The sequence below is a fragment of the Myiozetetes cayanensis genome, unplaced genomic scaffold (genome assembly GCF_022539395.1).
Source record: "Myiozetetes cayanensis isolate MyiCay16 unplaced genomic scaffold, myiCay2020 scf30, whole genome shotgun sequence".
Lineage (NCBI taxonomy): Eukaryota > Metazoa > Chordata > Aves > Passeriformes > Tyrannidae > Myiozetetes > Myiozetetes cayanensis.
This window is the reverse complement of record NW_026087522.1, coordinates 320,754-337,655: the sequence shown is the minus strand read 5'-3', so window position 1 is coordinate 337,655 and position 16,902 is coordinate 320,754. Positions and strand designations below refer to the sequence as shown.

Below are 16,902 nucleotides of genomic sequence, written 5' to 3'. Positions count from 1 at the left end.
TCTGCTCCCTAATGACCCACTTTCCTCAGGAAAATGGGGCAAAAAGAGAAAGGAAAAGTGACCTAATCGGCTTTGGGCTCCGCGGGAAGCTTGAACCGCCGCCCCGGCCGAGCAGCGTCGGTGGAAAGGGTTCCTCCAAAGGAATTGGGATGGGAAGCCCTGGAATGATGAGAATTAGGGTTAATTATTATAATTTGGGGGTTTGTCCCTGGCACAGACCGTTCCTGGCATTCCCAGGTGATATTTTGGGGGGTTTAGGAAACCCCCAAGTCTCCCAGGAGGGATTTGAGGAGGGGGAAATCCGAGGGGTTGAGTTCTCTGGTGGGGCTGGGAGGTTTTGCCTTCACAATCATGGAAGCAGCACTTTGGGTGGTGGGGTTATGGGATTTCTCCATCCCCATCCTGAACAACACTTGACATTTTGTCTTTGGAGCAGCATTTTGGTGCAGCTGATCCGACACGGAGCTCTCCCCACCCTTGTCCTGCAGCTGCTTCCCAAAACCTTTCTCCTCCCACACCCTCTCTGTCTGTGCCCTCTGGCACAGCAGGAGCCCAAATCCCAGTTGTACCAGTTCAAATTGCTCAGGTTAAGCTTGGTAAAGGCTAATCCTGGAAGTCTCCTGGAAAGGAAAAGCAGCTTTCTTCCCCAAATCGACGTCGTGCCGAGAGCTGCCCTTCCAGGAGTCTGAGCCCTGTTCCCAGGGAGCTGGGAGAAATCAGCCACCCTTCCCAAATTTTCTCTGAAGCCTTTGGTTCGTGAAATCAAGGAGCAGAGGTGGGAGGTTGATTCCCAAGGTTTGCAAAGCCATCTCCCACCGTGGGAATGAGTGGCCCGGGTTGAGGTCAGAGCATTTACCAAGGAATTAAAAAACGTTGGGAATGCTGTGGGGTTTGCTCTCCTGGGTGCATGGCTGGGCTGTGGAGCTGCAGGTCCTGGCTAAGGCAAGGTCATCTCCGTGGGAAAACCTCCCAGATCTCTCAGGAGCGATTTGAGGAGGGGGAAATCCGAGGGGTTGAGTTCACTGGTGGGGCTGAGAGGTTTTCTCCACTCTGCAGTCATGGAAGCAGCACTTTGGGTGATGATGTTACGGAACTTCCCCATTCCCATCCTGAATAAGAAGCAGAAGTGTCATGGGATGGATTAACCCGGGCTTGCAAATCCACCTGCAGAAAGGAAACTCCACAGAAAGAGCCGCTCTCTTATTCCCTTCTCACCCACCACTGCCGCTCTGCGCCCACCCCGCTCTCGTTGCAGGTGGATCAAGTTTGAAGAGAAGGTGGAGGAAGGCGGGGAGAGGTGGAGCAAACCCCACGTGTCCACGTTGTCCTTGCACAGCCTGTTCGAGCTGCGGACGTGCCTGCAGACGGGGACGGTGCTGCTGGACCTGGATGGTTACTCCTTGCCCCAAATCATAGGTAGGAGCTGGTGGATGCCCATCCCAAACCACCTTCCCCCCAAAGTGCTGGGAGTGGATTTAAATGTATTTACTGCTCCACAAACCGAGCTGTGTGGGAATAATCAAAGACAGGAGTTGAGAGACATCGATTTAGCTCCATGAATTGTTGTCCTGAGCGCTCCTGGGGAGGATGGGGGGGTTGCAGTGGGGTAACCCCCGGGCCTCCCTTGCAGATGATGTCATTGAGAAGCAGATTGAGGACGGTCTGCTCAAGCCAGAGCTGAGGGAGAAGATCAGCTACGTGCTCCTCAGAAAGCACCGCCACCAAACCAAGAAGCCGATCCACCGGTCCTTGGCCGACATCGGGAAATCCGTCTCCTCCAACACCTGTGAGTCCTTGGGGTCCAACCTGGCTGCACCCTGGGGTCTTGGGGAAGAGTGTCTGAGGAGAAGGGAAGGGGGGAACCCAACCATTTGGGACACCCAGGTGTTTGCTGCATTGAGAAGGGCCTCGAAAGTTCTGCTGCTGGTGGGTGAAAGGGTGGGGGTCACTGGGAACTGGGAGCTGAAGAGGTGCTTGATGAGATGGGCGAGGTTGTGCAAGGAGGATGTTGTCACACAACATCATTGTGTGAGGGAAATGTCACTGTGAGAGGGACAGCATCGCTGACTGAGGGACAGTGCTGTGTGAGGGGCAATGGCATGAGGGATAGCTCTGTGGGGTGAGAACAACGTCACTGTGTGAAGGGATGTCGCTGTGAGAGGGACAGCGGCGTGGTGGGAGGGACAATATCACTGTGAGATGGACAGCGTGGTTGTGTAAGGGCCAACAGGGTTACGTAAGGGACAACATCGTGGTGTGAGGGGAAACATCGTCGTCAGAGGGACACCACGATTGTGTAAGGGACAGTGGGAGAGCACAGTGTCATTGTGTGGGGGACAGCACTGTGTGGGGGACAACGTCATCGTGTGAGGGACATCACCGAGTGAGGGACATCATCATGTGGGGGACAACATCTGAGGCACAACATCACTGAATGAGGGACAACATCTGAGGGGCAACATCACTGAGTGAGGGACAACGTCATTGAGTGAGGGACAGTGGCATTGTGTGAGAGGCAATGTCATTGGTTAAGGGATAGTGTTGTTGTGTGAGGGACAACGTCTGTGTGAGGGACAATGTCACTGTGTAAGGACAATGCCATTTTGTGAGGGACAACGTCATTGTGTGAGGACAGTGCCATTGTGTGAGCGATGTCACTGCGTGAGGGAAAACGTCACTGTGAGAGGGACAATCCCACTGTGTGAGGGGCGATGTTGTTTGTGAGGACAATCCCACGACGTCACCGTGTGGGGACAATGCCGCTGTGTGAGGGACAGCGGTGCTGGCGGTCTCTTGGCCAAGGGGTTTTCTGGCACAGCGGCCCACAGACAAATCCAGTCTGCTCGGCGGCTGAACCCGCCTATTTTCCAGCCATTATAAAAGGGGATTTGTTTGTTTTCACGCCTGATTATTTTCTTAGGTTTAAATGGAGGTCATTTGGTGGAGCCCGGGATTTGCCGGGTCTCAGCTGCTCCCCGGGGAGGCTGAAACAGCAGCGCCCAAGCTGAGCATGGGAGAGGCCATCAATAATATTCCCACCCCGTGGGCATTCCCGTGGTTCAGAGCAACCATCACCCGTGTCCAGGACTGGATATCGGAGCCAGGATTTACCCAGAGCCTTCAAAGCAGAGCCTGACTCGGAAATGTTGTGGTTATTGCCTTGCTGAGGTGGTGGCACCTCTTGGGGTTTGGGAATGATGGTCGTTGGGAGGAGCAGAGGGTTCTCATGACACCGAGAACAGGTCGTGCCCAGTGGGAATCTCATCATTATTTTTGATGGGTTTAAGAATAAAAAAAATGGAGGAGGGATGATGTGGTTGCAGGTGATTCCTTGGAGAGGTGCAGAGCAGCCCAACACAGCTGGTTCTCCAAAAGGAAAGCACAGTTTTGGGGAGCTGAGGAGGTTTCCTGAGAAAATTTCTGGGCTTAGCACAGAAAATCCACGGGGGAAGGGAAAGTCCTCGTGTCAAGTAATTCAGCTCAAACATCTGAGGTTAACAAATGGGACTCATCACCAGTTTAGGGAGGAGAAACACGAGGCTGGGTGGTGGCCGATGGAAATATTTGGAAGTGTGAAGTTCAAGAGCAGGTTTCTCTGGAGAATTATCAGAATTATCAGAGTAAAAAGCCAGATAAAGTGTTGGGTCTTCCTAAGTAGCAGGAATTGCATTTCTGGACCTACTGATAGCCAGGTAAAGACTGTTGATGGGGCCTGAGGTGGTGCAGGAAGATTTGGGGTAAGACAATATTTTCCTTAACATTCCCTTATTGCCAAAGAATTCTTAAATTAAAAAGAGAAACCCATTTTTAAGTCTCTCTAATTGCTCTTCTGAACCCATTGATGGCCTCGAAAGGAGTGGTGGTTGGGTGTGAGGCAGTGCAGGAAGATTTGGGGTCGGACAGTTTATTCTGATATTTCCCTTAACATTCCCTTATTGCCAATGGGAAAATTCCTGTGAGTGGAATAAAAGGGCAGACAGGAGCAGGAGGTAAAACCAAACTTCTGGCGTTTTGGTGCTGGAAGGGTCGTGTCTGTGTTCAGCAACTGATTTTCAGCCTGGCCTCTGACCTTCAGCACCACCCAACGCTCCCCATGGCTCCTCTAACAGCTCCTTTGTCCCAGCCCGCAGCCCTGTCCAGGGAATTATTAAATTAAAAAGCCAAAGAAAGTGTCGAATTTTCCTCATTGCTGGACTCGTTGATGGCCTTAGAGGTGTGGTTGGATGTGCAGGAAGATTTGGGGAGCAGAAGGTTTGGGGGTAGGCTGGTTTATTCTGATATTTCTCTTAACATCCCCCTGCTCCCAAATTCCTCCGGGTGGGATGAAAGCACGAACAAGAGGAGGAGGAGGAGGGAGAATCGAATGGTCGGTGTTTCAGTGATGGAAAGGTGTTGATGTTCAACCTGGTCTCTGGCTGGCCTTCAGCACCACCCAAAGTTCCCTCCCTGGCTCCTCTAACACCTCCCCTCTCTCCCAGCCCGCAGCCCCGTGCGGAGCCCGGCCAGCGGAGCCGCCTTCCACCGCTCCACCGAGGACCTGCGGATGCGGCAGAGCGCGAGCTACGGCCGCCTGCGTAAGAGGGGGGGCTGGGAACCTAAAATTGGGGTGGAGGACGAAAAATAATCAAGCTGGAGTATTTGGAGATGGAGATTTCGATCAGAAGGGGGTCCCACCACAGTTGTAATGAGGTGGTTTGGATAACAGCTGATGTCGAAAGGACTCAAGAGTCGTGGAATGGTCAAGGTGGGAAAAGCCCTCTAAGATCATCATGGATTGTTCTGAGTTGGAGGGACCCACAGGGACCTCTGAGTTAGAAGCGACCCAGAAGGATCAACTTTTGGGTGAACGGCCCATGCAAGGGTTGAACCCATGATTTTAGCATTATTAGGACCAGGTTGTAACCAGTTGAGCTCTTCTTGAGGTCAAGTCTGACCATGAACTCTATCGAGTTCACCACTAAACTGACCTGGACTCAGTGATCCTTGGGGGTCCCTTCCAACTCGGAATACTTGGGGATTCTGTGAAACCCTGTCCCCAAGTGCCACATCCACAGGTTTTTTAAACACTGCCAGGGGTGGTGACTCCACACCAGTTTCTCAGCGAAGGAATTTTTCCTAATTTTGGGGAGTTCCTCTTATTGCATCTGGTTTGGAAGCCCAGCTATTACAAATAATAAATAACATAAATAATACAGTATTAACTAATGTTTAATTTCTTTGCACAAAGTCCTCCCACTGTGTTTCCTCCTCACACACGGGGTGGTTTCCTCACCTCCTCTCCCTCCTCTCCCTCAGGTCACGCGCAGAGTCGGAGCATGAACGACATCTCGGACACGCCAAGCACCGACCAGGTAACCACCCCAAAAACCCCAGGGCAGTGCCATCAGGGGCATCTGCACCACACCCGTGGTGGGAGCTGTTCCCATCCAATCATCCAACCCATGGGGCTGTTCCCATCCAACCCCATGATGGGGCTGTTCTCATCCAACCATGCAACCCTGAGATGAGGTTGTTCCCATCCAACAATCCAACCCTGGGATGGGGTTGTTCCCATCCAACAATCCAACCCCATGAGGTTCTTCCCATCCAACCCCATGAGGTTCTTCTCATCCAACCATCCATCCCCATTCCTGGGATGGGGTTGTTCCCATCCAACCATCCAACCCCACGATGGGGCTGTTCCATCCCAGCCTGAGGGAAGGCCCGTGGGGTCCCTCTCTGTATCCCCACAAATTCCTAATTTTGGAAGTCAAGGCCTGGACTGATCCCTGTGAACTTGTGGGGAAGCTGTGCCAGAAGTGACACCCGTGCTTGCAAGTTCAACAAGGAATTAGGGATGTGCGAGGACATCGACAGAGCTCGAAACCCTCAGGAGTGGAGAAAAAAAATTCCTTAAAATCTTTAGATAGGAAAGGAAAGGTGCTTGGAAGAGTGAAGGGATCCCTGAAGACCCTTTTGCTTGGTAAGGGCAGATTGCAGGGGGTAAAATCCATCCAAGCCCTTGAGTTTAAGGGCAGGCTGCAGGGGGTAAATCCCATCCAAGCACATCTTGTGCAAACACGGATTCAGCTCTGGAGAGAAGGGTCTGGAAATAGAGCCGGGCTCTGTTTTTCCCTCTATTTGCACCCTGATGGTTCCTTAATGCAAAGCTCAGCTGAGAGGACATCAAGGGCTTTTCCCTCCTGCTTTGCTTCCATGAGGGAGCTGGGAAGGAGATCCAGCTGCTCAGGCAGTTTGTGGGCAGATCCCTGCTTGGCAATGCGGGATCAGCAGGATTTTGTGCCGTTCTTTTCCTGGATGTCCTGTCCCCAACCCGGGTTCTTTATCTGGGAGCTGCTGGTGCCTTATATGGGCTTTGTTTTGTTCCTGTCTGGGCATGATTTCAGCATAAAACCAAAGGGAAAACTGGCAATTTAGGGGATGATATGGGATAACCACTTGCTTTTCCCCAGGGATGTCCTTGCTGGCCTTACCTTAGAGGTGATGCAGTTGGAAATCCATGTGTTGTTGGGAGCCACAGGACAGGGACACCACGACACCAGGGCAGCAGGAGGTTTCCAGGCCACCTTCCAAAACGAATCAAGCCAGCTGAGGCACCCCAAATGTCACCTCCAGCAACGGGGTTTGGAGGGTTAATCCCAAAATATGCAAAGCATTTAGGTTTAATCGCCCTATTAGACCCACTACAAAGGGACTTTTTAAGTGTTACATGAAGCTTAGTGGTCACCATTAACTCCTGCTCTTATTCCAAGCTGCAGTGGAGGAGTTGCTTTATTATGATGATTTTTTTTTCTTTTTTTTTTTTTCTTTCTTTTTTCCATTCGGGTTTAAAAGATTAGGAAGGGGAGAGCTCCTGCCCGGCTCACATGCCTCCCCTCATGCTGCCATATAGATTAGAATAACACCCTGCCTGGGTTGGTATTGAACCCTTTTAGACTCATAATGAAAGAGCTGCAGGGGAGAAGAGACCCCGGGGGGAATAAATCCATGAGTGAGGCTTCCTACTTCCATTATTTGTTCCTGCTCCCAGGATGAGGCTGGGGAGGAACGAGCCACAAAAAAGCCACAAAAACCTCGGTGCCCCCTGCTGAGGGGGGGGTTCTGTGTTGTGCAGGGTTTTGGGGGAGCCCTGGGCCTGCAGGGCTGAAAAGAGGCTTCAAAACCTCATTTTTGGCTTGCTCCAGGATCCCTGGGGTGTTTGGCTCAGATGTTCCACGGGGGGATTTCATGGAGTTTTCCATGCCCAGGACCCCAGAGCGGCAAAGCCCCTTTTCCCAGCTCGTTGTCCTGCGGAGCCCTGAGGGTGTGGCTTGATCCTGGTTTAGTGATGTTTCTGAGTAAAGAAGAAATCCAGCTTTATGAACTTTTCCTGGCTTATTCTTGGGTGTGGCTCTGGAATTCTGACCTCTGGGACTGCCAGAGAGGAAGAGGTTCGAGCTTTTGTGCTCGGGGTGTGGAAGAGGGCGGGAAACCCCAAATTTTTGGCAGCCACCTCTTCCCCACCTTTGTGTCTCTCCATCAGCTGAAGAACAAGTTCATCAAGAAGATCCCTAAGGATGCAGAGGCCTCCAATGTTCTGGTGGGAGAAGTGGAGTTCCTGGAGAAGCCCTTCGTGGCTTTCGTGCGGCTCCTGCAGGCGACGATGCTGGGAGGGGTGACGGAGGTGCCCGTGCCCACCAGGTGAGTGGAATTCCTCGGGGTCCAGCGCACTGAGAGGCCTCATGACAGCGAGGATGGTGGTCCAAGGTTGCCAACACAGCACCTTCCCCTTCCCAGATTCCTCTTCATCCTCCTCGGCCCCGCGGGAAAAGCCAAATCCTACAACGAGATCGGCCGAGCCATCGCGACCCTCATGGTGGACGATGTGAGTAGGTGCCACACCCGGCCCTCCTTGGGGACCCCCTTGCTCAGAACCCATGGAAAGACAAAAAAAAGCTATTTTCATCCTATCACCCCCCAAAAAATGAGCTTTAAAATCCCATAAGGACGTGAGACAGGTGGGTGCTGGGCACCACTCCCGGGCTGACATCCCTCCTGTGCCCACCCCCAGCTCTTCAGCGACGTGGCCTACAAAGCCCGGGACAGAGAAGACCTGATTGCTGGCATAGATGAGTTCCTGGACGAAGTCATCGTCCTGCCACCCGGAGAGTGGGACCCCAACATCAGGATTGAGCCGCCCAAAAAAGTGCCCTCGGCTGAGAAGAGGTGGGTGGGAGGTGTGGGGCTGGACCGCCCCTCGTGTCTTCTGCTGTGGAGATGCTGGAGGGCATCACCTTGGGATGCCTCCATTCCCAGAAATAACCTCTGCAAACGTTCCACAAATGCTGATTTTCGGCAATTTTTGTCCCCAGAGCTGTTTCCACTTAGCAGGGACAGCTTCCAGTGGGAGGTGTCTGCCCCCATGGGAGGGAACGATCTTTAAGGTCCTTTCCAACCAAACCACCCCACAATTCTAGGAAAACCTTCATTAACCACCAGGGTGGAGCAAATCCAGCTCTTGATCTTCCCCAAACTCAGCCCAAACCCAGGCTCTGGTGCAGGCAGAGCCCCCCCAGGGCCTCGGGGGTGCCACGAGCAGCGTCTCTGTCCCGCAGGAAATCGGTTTTCTCCCTCAACGAGGTGGGGCAGATGAACGGCACGGCCGGAGGCGCCGGCGCCGGGGCGGGAGGAGGAGGCAGCGAGGACGGGGAGATGCCTGAAGTTCATGAGATCGGGGAAGAGCTCGCGTGGACCGGCAGGTGAGAGGAGAACTCAGCACCCAAAAACCTCCTGAGGGTGCCAGCACCCACCAGCAGCTCCTGCTGGATCATCCCGTGGCCTCCCGGGACAGGGAGGGGTTAAATCCTTTTGGGGCACAAAGAGTGAAATTCTGGGGTGCAGAGTGGTGAAACCCTTTGGAGCACAGAGGGGTGAAATCCTTTAGGGGCACAGGGTGGGGGGAAATCCTTTTGGGCACAGAGGGGTGAATATATAAATTATGTATATATATATAAATAAATGAATAAATAAAAATTAAATACGTTTATAAATATAATATCTAATAGAATGTATATTTATAAATAAGTAAAAATACGTATTAATATATGTATATATACATTTATATCTCACAACCACCCGGAGAAGCTGTGGCTGCCCCTTCTCTGGAAGTGTCCCAGGCCAGGTTGGAAGGGGCCTGGAGCAACCTGGGCTGGTGGGAGGTGTCCCTGCCCATGGCCATGGAGTTAAATGGTCTTTAGGTTCCTTCCAACCCCACCCATTCGGTGTTTCCGTGGCTCAATCCCGGTGGAAGTCACGTGCCTCTGGTGCTCGGTGGTGTCTCCCCAGGTTTTGTGGTGGTCTCTATTTGGATATCAAGAGGAAGCTGCCCTGGTTCCCCAGCGACTTCTACGAAGGTTTCCATATCCAGTCCATCTCTGCCATCCTGTTCATCTACCTGGGCTGCATCACCAACGCCATCACCTTCGGGGGCCTGCTGGGGGACGCCACGGACAACTACCAGGTCCAGTCTGGGGACAGGGGGTCCCTTTGGCTTGGGAACACAAATCTGGGGTGGGTTGGGATTTCCCCTCCTTGTGCCTTGCCAAGCTCTAATGCCAGGGCTGGAAATTCATCCCCAAGCGGGACTGGCACTCCCGAAATACTTCCAGGATGGGAAAACCCGCCTCAGTGGGACAACCAATGGGACCCATACGGGTCCAAGCCAAGGTCCTTCATTCCCACCTCCACGTGGGGTGTCCGTGGGGATGTCCCTGGTGCAGCAGCACCGTGACCCCAGGTCTTCTCCACCCGCAGGGTGTCATGGAGAGCTTCCTGGGCACGGCCATGGCAGGCTCCATGTTCTGCCTCTTCGCTGGGCAGCCCCTCATCATCCTCAGCAGCACCGGCCCCATCCTCATCTTCGAGAAGCTGCTCTTCGACTTCAGCAAGTAGGTGATCCCAGGGGGAACTGGGTGTTATTGATCCAGTTATTAAAATTATTGGACAGAAACCTGTGGCAAACCCGGGCGAGATTTCACCATCACACACCCAACACCCTTCTCCTCCACCCGCAGAGCCCGGCTAAGGCTGGTCCTTGTGCTGAGTTTGGCTTTCTCTGTGGACACATTCTTCTTCCCTGAGCCCTGTTTTACCTCTCCTTGGACCTGAGATAATTGGCCAAACAGTCTTATCCCAAGACTCCCAGTCCAAATCCCGGTCAGGGGGCATGTTTGGGAGGATGGTTTGCTTTGGTGGTCGCAGATGGGCAGTTGGCAAAATGTCTTTCCACGATTTTGACAACGTTTTTAAGGCATTACCAACACTTCAGTGTCTCACACCATCCATGCTAGGGTGGGAGGTGTCCTCCAGCCCACAGCACGGTCTCAGGGTGTTGCTCTTTCCTTGTCCTGATTTTCAGAGGCAACGGCATCGACTACATGGAATTCCGCCTCTGGATCGGGCTGCACTCGGCCCTACAGTGCCTTATCCTGGTGGCCACCGACGCCAGCTTCATTATAAAGTACATCACACGCTTCACAGAGGAAGGCTTCTCCACCCTCATCAGCTTCATCTTCATCTACGATGCCATCAAGAAGATGATCGGGGCCTTCAAGTACTACCCCATCAACTCCGACTTCAAGCCCGACTACGTGACCATGTACAAGTGCGAGTGCATTGCTCCCGACCCAGGTGAGTACAACTCCTCCTCGGGGCCAGCCAGGGAGCAGGAACGGGGTGGGGAGGGTCCTGTCGTGGATAAATCCCACCGAGGACGTGGGAAGAGGCAGCAACCCCGTCGGTGCGCGGTGGAGAGACGCCGTCCTCCCCCCCTCCTCCTCTGAGCGGGGTTCTGAAGGTGGAAGAGGAGCCTTGTCCCTCGTGGGTGAACGTTTTGGTGCCCTCTGGGACACAGAAAATGGTGCCAAGTGGAGAGACTCGTCCTCGTTCCCCCTCCAGAGGTGATGTGGGAGATGGAAGAAGAGCCTGGTCCTCCGTGGATGAACACCTTGGTGCCTTTTGGGACACAGTGAGTGGTGCTGAGTGGGGACACCTCGTCCTCATCCTCCTCTGAGGGTGATTTTGAAGACTGAAGAAGAGCGTTTTCCCACATGGATGAACGTGTTGATGCTTTCTGGGACACAGCAAGTGGAGAGACTTCACCCTTGTCCTCAACCTCCTCCTCCTCCAAGGGTGATTTTGAAGATGGAAGAAGCACCTTGTCCCCCATGGATGGACACGTTGGTGCCTTCTGGGACACAGTGAATGGTGCTGGAGAGTCGGGATCTCAGCCTGGAGCAGCCAGACCTGGATGGATAAGAAGGAAATACGGGAACAAAAAGACATTTGAGATCATTCATTCCAACCTGCTGTTGATGGGAATTTACTGTCCAGAACACACCTGGAGTAGATGAAGGAAGCACCTGGAAAAGAGTGGAGATTTTGGGCAGGGCCCACCTGCTCTCAGAGGAGCTGAATTGATTTAAAAAGTCTAAATAATAACAATCTGAGGGGGAATGAAGGTGATGGTGAAGCTCTTCCCAGAAATTAAAGCATCCAAGACTTCCCACAGAGCGTTCTCCCAGTACCATCCCAAGGAGACATCTGACCTCCATGATGGGAATAATGATTATTTGGTTTAATTTTGCATTTTTCCTCAATTTCCGCTCATCCACCGCCCACCAAGTGACGCCATCCTTCGGGATTTGAAAGCCCAGAGGAGCACCCAGAGGGTTCCCAATGAACCTCCCCCCCACAAATCCGACCCCAGGGAGAGCGAAGGCTCAGCGCAATTCCCAGGAGCTGAAATATCCCGCTGGGAACCGTCACCATCCACCCATGCGTGCGGGGATCAGCCCTTCAGCCTCCAGGGAGGTTTCCCCCTTTTCCAAGCCCCCCATCCCAGAAAAAATCCTGAGCAACTGAGGGGCTTTTGCACCCCAAAAACCTCCAACCTCTTTGCAACCCATTCCTCGCCCTCGCTGCCATGTTGGAATCCGACGTGGAAAATCCATGTTGGATTTTCCACTCCTCTAGATAATGAGAAATCCTGTTTATTATTCCCCCCTCCATCTTTTTTTTTTTTTAATCATCCCTTTTTTTTTTTTTTAATTAGCTCTGATTTTTGATCATTATAACTGATTTGTCCCATATTTGTCTCTGCTGCACACATCAATTTGGGCTGATTTCAATCTCAAGTGAGTATCACCTTCTAAATATTAAAACTATTTTAATATTTGATACTCTTCCCCCGTGAGGGTTTTGTTGCTATATATATTTTTTTTTTTTCCATGTATTTTACTTTTCTCTCTCTGCTAAAAGGGTTTGTGTAGAGCCCTTAGGGGTCCTCTTTTAAATACCACACCAGTGCTGTGCTACCCTTTGAGTTGTAAAAAAAGCACAAATCAAGCTGGTTTCTGGAAAAACAAAAGGATGTGGAGGGAAAAAAAAATAATATTAATAATAATAATATTTTTAGCACTGGGTTTTGGCAGCGCCGGGTTTTGGCAGCTCTCGGGTCTCTGCTTCTAACCCAGCAATCGCTTCTCCTTCATTAATCCTCGGGGATGGAGTGGCAGGTCCGGGACAGCCGAAATTCCCGCTTGGCACAGGAAGAGGATGGACCAGAGGGAAGAGGGGAGGGCAGAGCAGTCCTGAACCCTTCATTGGGGCACCCACAAACAGCGTGGGCTCTTCTGAAACCACCGAGCTGCGACCCCCGAAGATCCCGGAGCCGCTTTTTGTTTTTTGGATTTTTTTGTCCTGGAGGAGAAGGCACCGGGGGCTGGAAAAGATGGATTTTTGCAGTGAGAGACACCAAACCCACCCCTAAACTAATTTTTTTTTTTTTTTTTTTTTTTAACTACTAAATCAAATTTTAAAAGGCCGATTGGGAAGCGTTGGGTGCCGCCTCTCCAAAAATAACAGGCGGCTTTTTCCAAGTCTTTACCCCCGCAGTTTTAAACCGTGGGGGTTGGGATGCTCCACACCCCCTCCCCTTCACCCTCCCTGCTGGTTGCTTCCCTGGGAAGCTCCCACAAAATTTTAGGAGTTGGGAAGCTCCTAAAACTACCCTGGCTCTCACCAGCCCAGGAGGGAGAAGCCGCCGCGGGAGAAGCCGCGTCCTCCAGAGCCGCGCGGGATTAATCAGGGAGAAGTCGCTGCGGGGTTAGAAACTGGGGGGGTTTCTCCCCAAATCCCTGCCAGGATGTGCTCCACCCACCCCACTTTGCTCCCCGTGCTGGATCCCAGCTGGTTTGAATGCCCCCCCCCCAAAAAAAACCCCTCGATTTTAGCCCAAAACCTCAATAACAAACTCCTTTCCCGCAGCCAACGCGACCTTGTTCGATGCTTCAGCTCCAGTGGCACCGAACACCACTAACGTTTCTCTGGTAAGCGGGTTTGCTCATCCCACCGGGAATTTTGGGGTGGGGGAGGGCGGATCTGAGGCGTTTTGGCATCCAGGGAGTGAGTTGTGCCGGTTTGGAGTGAGGGGGAACTCGGATTTCTGTTGATTCGGGTTCAGCAGCACCAAATCCTCGCCTTTTTTTGGCCCAAATTGTTGTCAGCTCTGGGGTTTTCCCACTGGTTTTGGGGCTCCCAGTGGCAGCAGCACTGGGAAATGCCCCTTTCCTTGCATGCTGGGATTACTCAAATTCCTAATTTTGGGAGTTTGGCCAGGAAATGCCCCTTTCCTTGCACACTTCAATCCCTTAAAGGACTAATTTTGGGGGTTTGGCCACGAATTACCCCCTTTCTTTCCATGCTGCAACTGCTAAAAATGCTAATTTTACCCTTATGGCAACTAAATGCCCCTTTCCTTGCACACTGGGATTCATTAAAATACTAATTTTGGTCATTTGGCCAGGAAATACCCCTTTCCTTGCAAGCTGCAGTTGCTAAAAACACTGATTTTTGTTGATTTGGTTGGGAAATCCCCCTCTCTCCAGGGGCTGCAGTTCCATCAGGTGTTAATGGAGCCTTTTTGGGCTTTCTCCCCAGTCCAATGCTATTAACCTCACAGCTCTGGACTGGACTCAGCTCAGCAAGAAAGAATGCCTCAAGTACGGGGGCAGCTTAGTGGGAAAATCCTGCAAATTCGTGCCCGACTTGGCCCTCATGTCCTTCATCCTCTTCTTCGGCACCTACTCCATGACCTTGACCCTGAAAAAGTTCAAGTTCAGCCGTTACTTCCCCACCAAGGTAAGGAAAGCCCTGGGTTGGTTTTTTTTTTCATCCACTTTTCCTGAAAGGAGGAAAAAACGGGAGCTGTCGGCCCAGGGAAGGCAAATCCGTCATTTTTAGGAGGTGTTGGAAGGAACTGGAATCTCCTGGAGGTTTTAGCCACTGTTTTATGGGTAAAAGCCTTTGAAACAGCGCCCCAGAACTCTTCACACTGGAGATTTTAATGGAGTTTTAGGTGGATAAGGATAAGGAATGGTCACATCCAGAGGGAAGTGTCAACAGCTCAGAGTCCCTGTGGACACCAGTGACCAGTGGCAACCAGTGTGACTTAATGACTTCATTAGTGGCGTAAATGAAGGGGCTGACACCAAGCTGAGGGTGCAGGTGCACTCCCAAAGGATGGGATACTGGGAAGGAATTCCCCTCTGTGAGGGTGATGAGGGGCTGGGATGGAATTCCCAGAGAAGCTGTGGCTTCCCCTGGATCCCTGGAAGTGTCCAAGGCCAGGTTGGATGGGGCTTGGAGCAACCTGGGCTAGTGGAAGATGTCCCTGCCCATGGTGGGGGGTGGCATTGGATGATCTTTAATATCCCATCCAATCCAAACCATTCCACAATTCTATAACTTGGCTCTCACGTGCTGAATAACCCATAACCTTGTGATGAAAGGGGAGAAAAACTTGGATTTTTGTGGGTTATTCCTGCGTGAGTGGAGTTGGAGACCCCCAGGGAAAAGACCCCAAAGCAGGATCAAACCTCTCCATCCCCTTCATTTTCCCCTCCATCCCATTAATCACCCCTTCCACCCCCGTTTCCCTGTCTTGCCTCCAGGTCAGGGCTTTCATTGCTGATTTTTCCAATGTCTTCTCCATCCTGATTTTCTGTGGAGTGGATGCCTGTTTTGGACTGGACACCCCCAAACTCCACATTCCCAGTATCATCAAGGTTTGGCCAAACTGGGGGGGACCCCTCACCTCTCCCACACTCTCTTTCCAGTTCCTCACTGATTTTTTTTTGGGGGAAAACACATCTCCTGCAGTGTCCTGGCACCTTCTTGAAAGCTACTTTGTCTTTTCTAAGGAATATTCTAATTCTGTGACTTTCTTTCCTCCCTTTTTTTTATTTTTGTTCTTGTTTTTCCTCCCTTTTTTTCTCTCTCTCTCTCTCTCTCTCCCTCCCTGCAGCTCCGTAAACTCATTAGTGATTTCTCTATCTTTATGTCCATACTAATGTTTGTGGGGCTGGATGTGCTTTTTGGACTCAACACCCCAAAGCTCCAAGTGCCTACTGATTTTAAGGTAAAAAAAAAAAAAAAAGCAAAAAAAAAAAAGCAAAAAAAAAGCAAGGAAATCCCATTCCAGAGGAATTTCTCTTCCCTGATTTCTCTTCCCCCATCCAGGGGATCCCCAAGGGCAGAACTCGGGGTGGATTGTGGATGCTGGGGGTGGTTTGGGTGCAGAGGTGGATTCAGGGAGGGGTGATGGGTTGATGTAGGGGCTCCCCAAAGTGTCAATGGTTTGTCCCCCTGGGGTTTGTCCCCCTCTGGTCCAACCCCGCTCTGTTCTCTCTCCCAGCCCACCCGTGTGGACAGAGGGTGGTTCGTGTTCCCCTTTGGGAAGAACCCCTGGTGGGTTTACCTGGCCAGCTTCCTCCCTGCCCTCCTGGTCACCATCCTCATCTTCATGGACCAGCAGATCACGGCCGTCATCGTCAACAGGAAGGAGCACAAGCTGCGGGTGAGCCGGGACTGGGACATGGCACCTGCTGAGCACCCAGTTTTGGGGGGTTTTGAGGGGTTTTGGGGGGTTTTGAGGTGTTTTGGGGGGGCTGCTGCAGGTCAGGGGAGTGAAGATGGTGCAGGGCCTTGGTTTGAAGCCGTGTGAGGACACTGAGGGCACTTGGTGTGTTCAGCTGGAGCAGAGGAGACTGAGGGGAGACCTCACTGCAGTCACAACTGCCTGGGCAGGGGCAGAGGAGGGGCAGGACTGAGCTCTGCTCTGGGGGGACCAGGGACAGCCCCCAGGGAATGGCTGGAGCTGTGTCAGGGCAGGCTCAGGGTGGATCTCAGGGAAAGGTTCTTCCCCCAGAGGGTGGTTGGCACTGAACAGGCTCCCCAGGGCAGTGGGCACAGCCCCAAGGCTGCCAGAGCTCCAGGAGGGTTTGGCTGATGTGGGGTGATGTGGGATGATGGAGGATGCCCCATGTCCATATGGGATGCTCCAGGGCAATGTGGGGTTCACCATGGCAGTGCTGGGTGCACCATAACAATGTGGGGTGCCCCAGGGTGATGTGGGGTGATGCCAGGTGTCCCCTGGCAGCGTGGGGTGCATGAGGGTGCTGTGGGTGCCCCATGGCACTGCACAACCCTTTAGGGGGAGTGCACGTGGAGGGGGGAACCCCCCACCTTGTCGAGCTCTTGGGGGATCACAGAAAGATCCCCCAACCCCCCCGGGTGTGCTGTGTTGCAGAAAGCAGCGGGTTACCACCTGGACCTGTTCTGGGTGGGCATCCTGATGGCCGTGTGCTCCTTCATGGGGCTGCCCTGGTACGTGGCTGCCACCGTGATCTCCATCGCCCACATCGACAGCCTGAAGATGGAGACGGAGACCAGCGCGCCTGGAGAGCAGCCCCAGTTCCTGGGGGTCCGGTGAGGAAGGCTCGGCCCTCCCCCTTCCTTCGGGGCGGGGAGGGGTTGGGGGAGGGATCCCAAAGGCAGCCGGGGCTTATCCCGCTCCTCCCACCC

At 52.6% G+C, this 16,902-nt stretch overlaps 1 protein-coding gene across 1 annotated transcript in view; it reads left to right on the top strand.

The window, feature by feature from the left end:
* Positions 1-16,902, top strand: part of SLC4A5 (solute carrier family 4 member 5) — a 29,280-nt gene that overhangs the window by 5,104 nt on the left and 7,274 nt on the right. The window contains exons 3-18 of the mRNA XM_050325743.1: positions 1,256-1,416; positions 1,631-1,786; positions 4,479-4,574; positions 5,296-5,351; positions 7,523-7,680; positions 7,777-7,864; positions 8,051-8,205; positions 8,595-8,738; positions 9,325-9,499; positions 9,793-9,926; positions 10,397-10,668; positions 13,306-13,367; positions 13,978-14,178; positions 14,991-15,104; positions 15,734-15,895; positions 16,628-16,806. Of these exons, the coding sequence (XP_050181700.1) occupies positions 1,256-1,416; positions 1,631-1,786; positions 4,479-4,574; positions 5,296-5,351; positions 7,523-7,680; positions 7,777-7,864; positions 8,051-8,205; positions 8,595-8,738; positions 9,325-9,499; positions 9,793-9,926; positions 10,397-10,668; positions 13,306-13,367; positions 13,978-14,178; positions 14,991-15,104; positions 15,734-15,895; positions 16,628-16,806 (2,313 nt within the window). The remainder of the gene's footprint in view (positions 1-1,255; positions 1,417-1,630; positions 1,787-4,478; positions 4,575-5,295; positions 5,352-7,522; positions 7,681-7,776; positions 7,865-8,050; positions 8,206-8,594; positions 8,739-9,324; positions 9,500-9,792; positions 9,927-10,396; positions 10,669-13,305; positions 13,368-13,977; positions 14,179-14,990; positions 15,105-15,733; positions 15,896-16,627; positions 16,807-16,902) is intronic.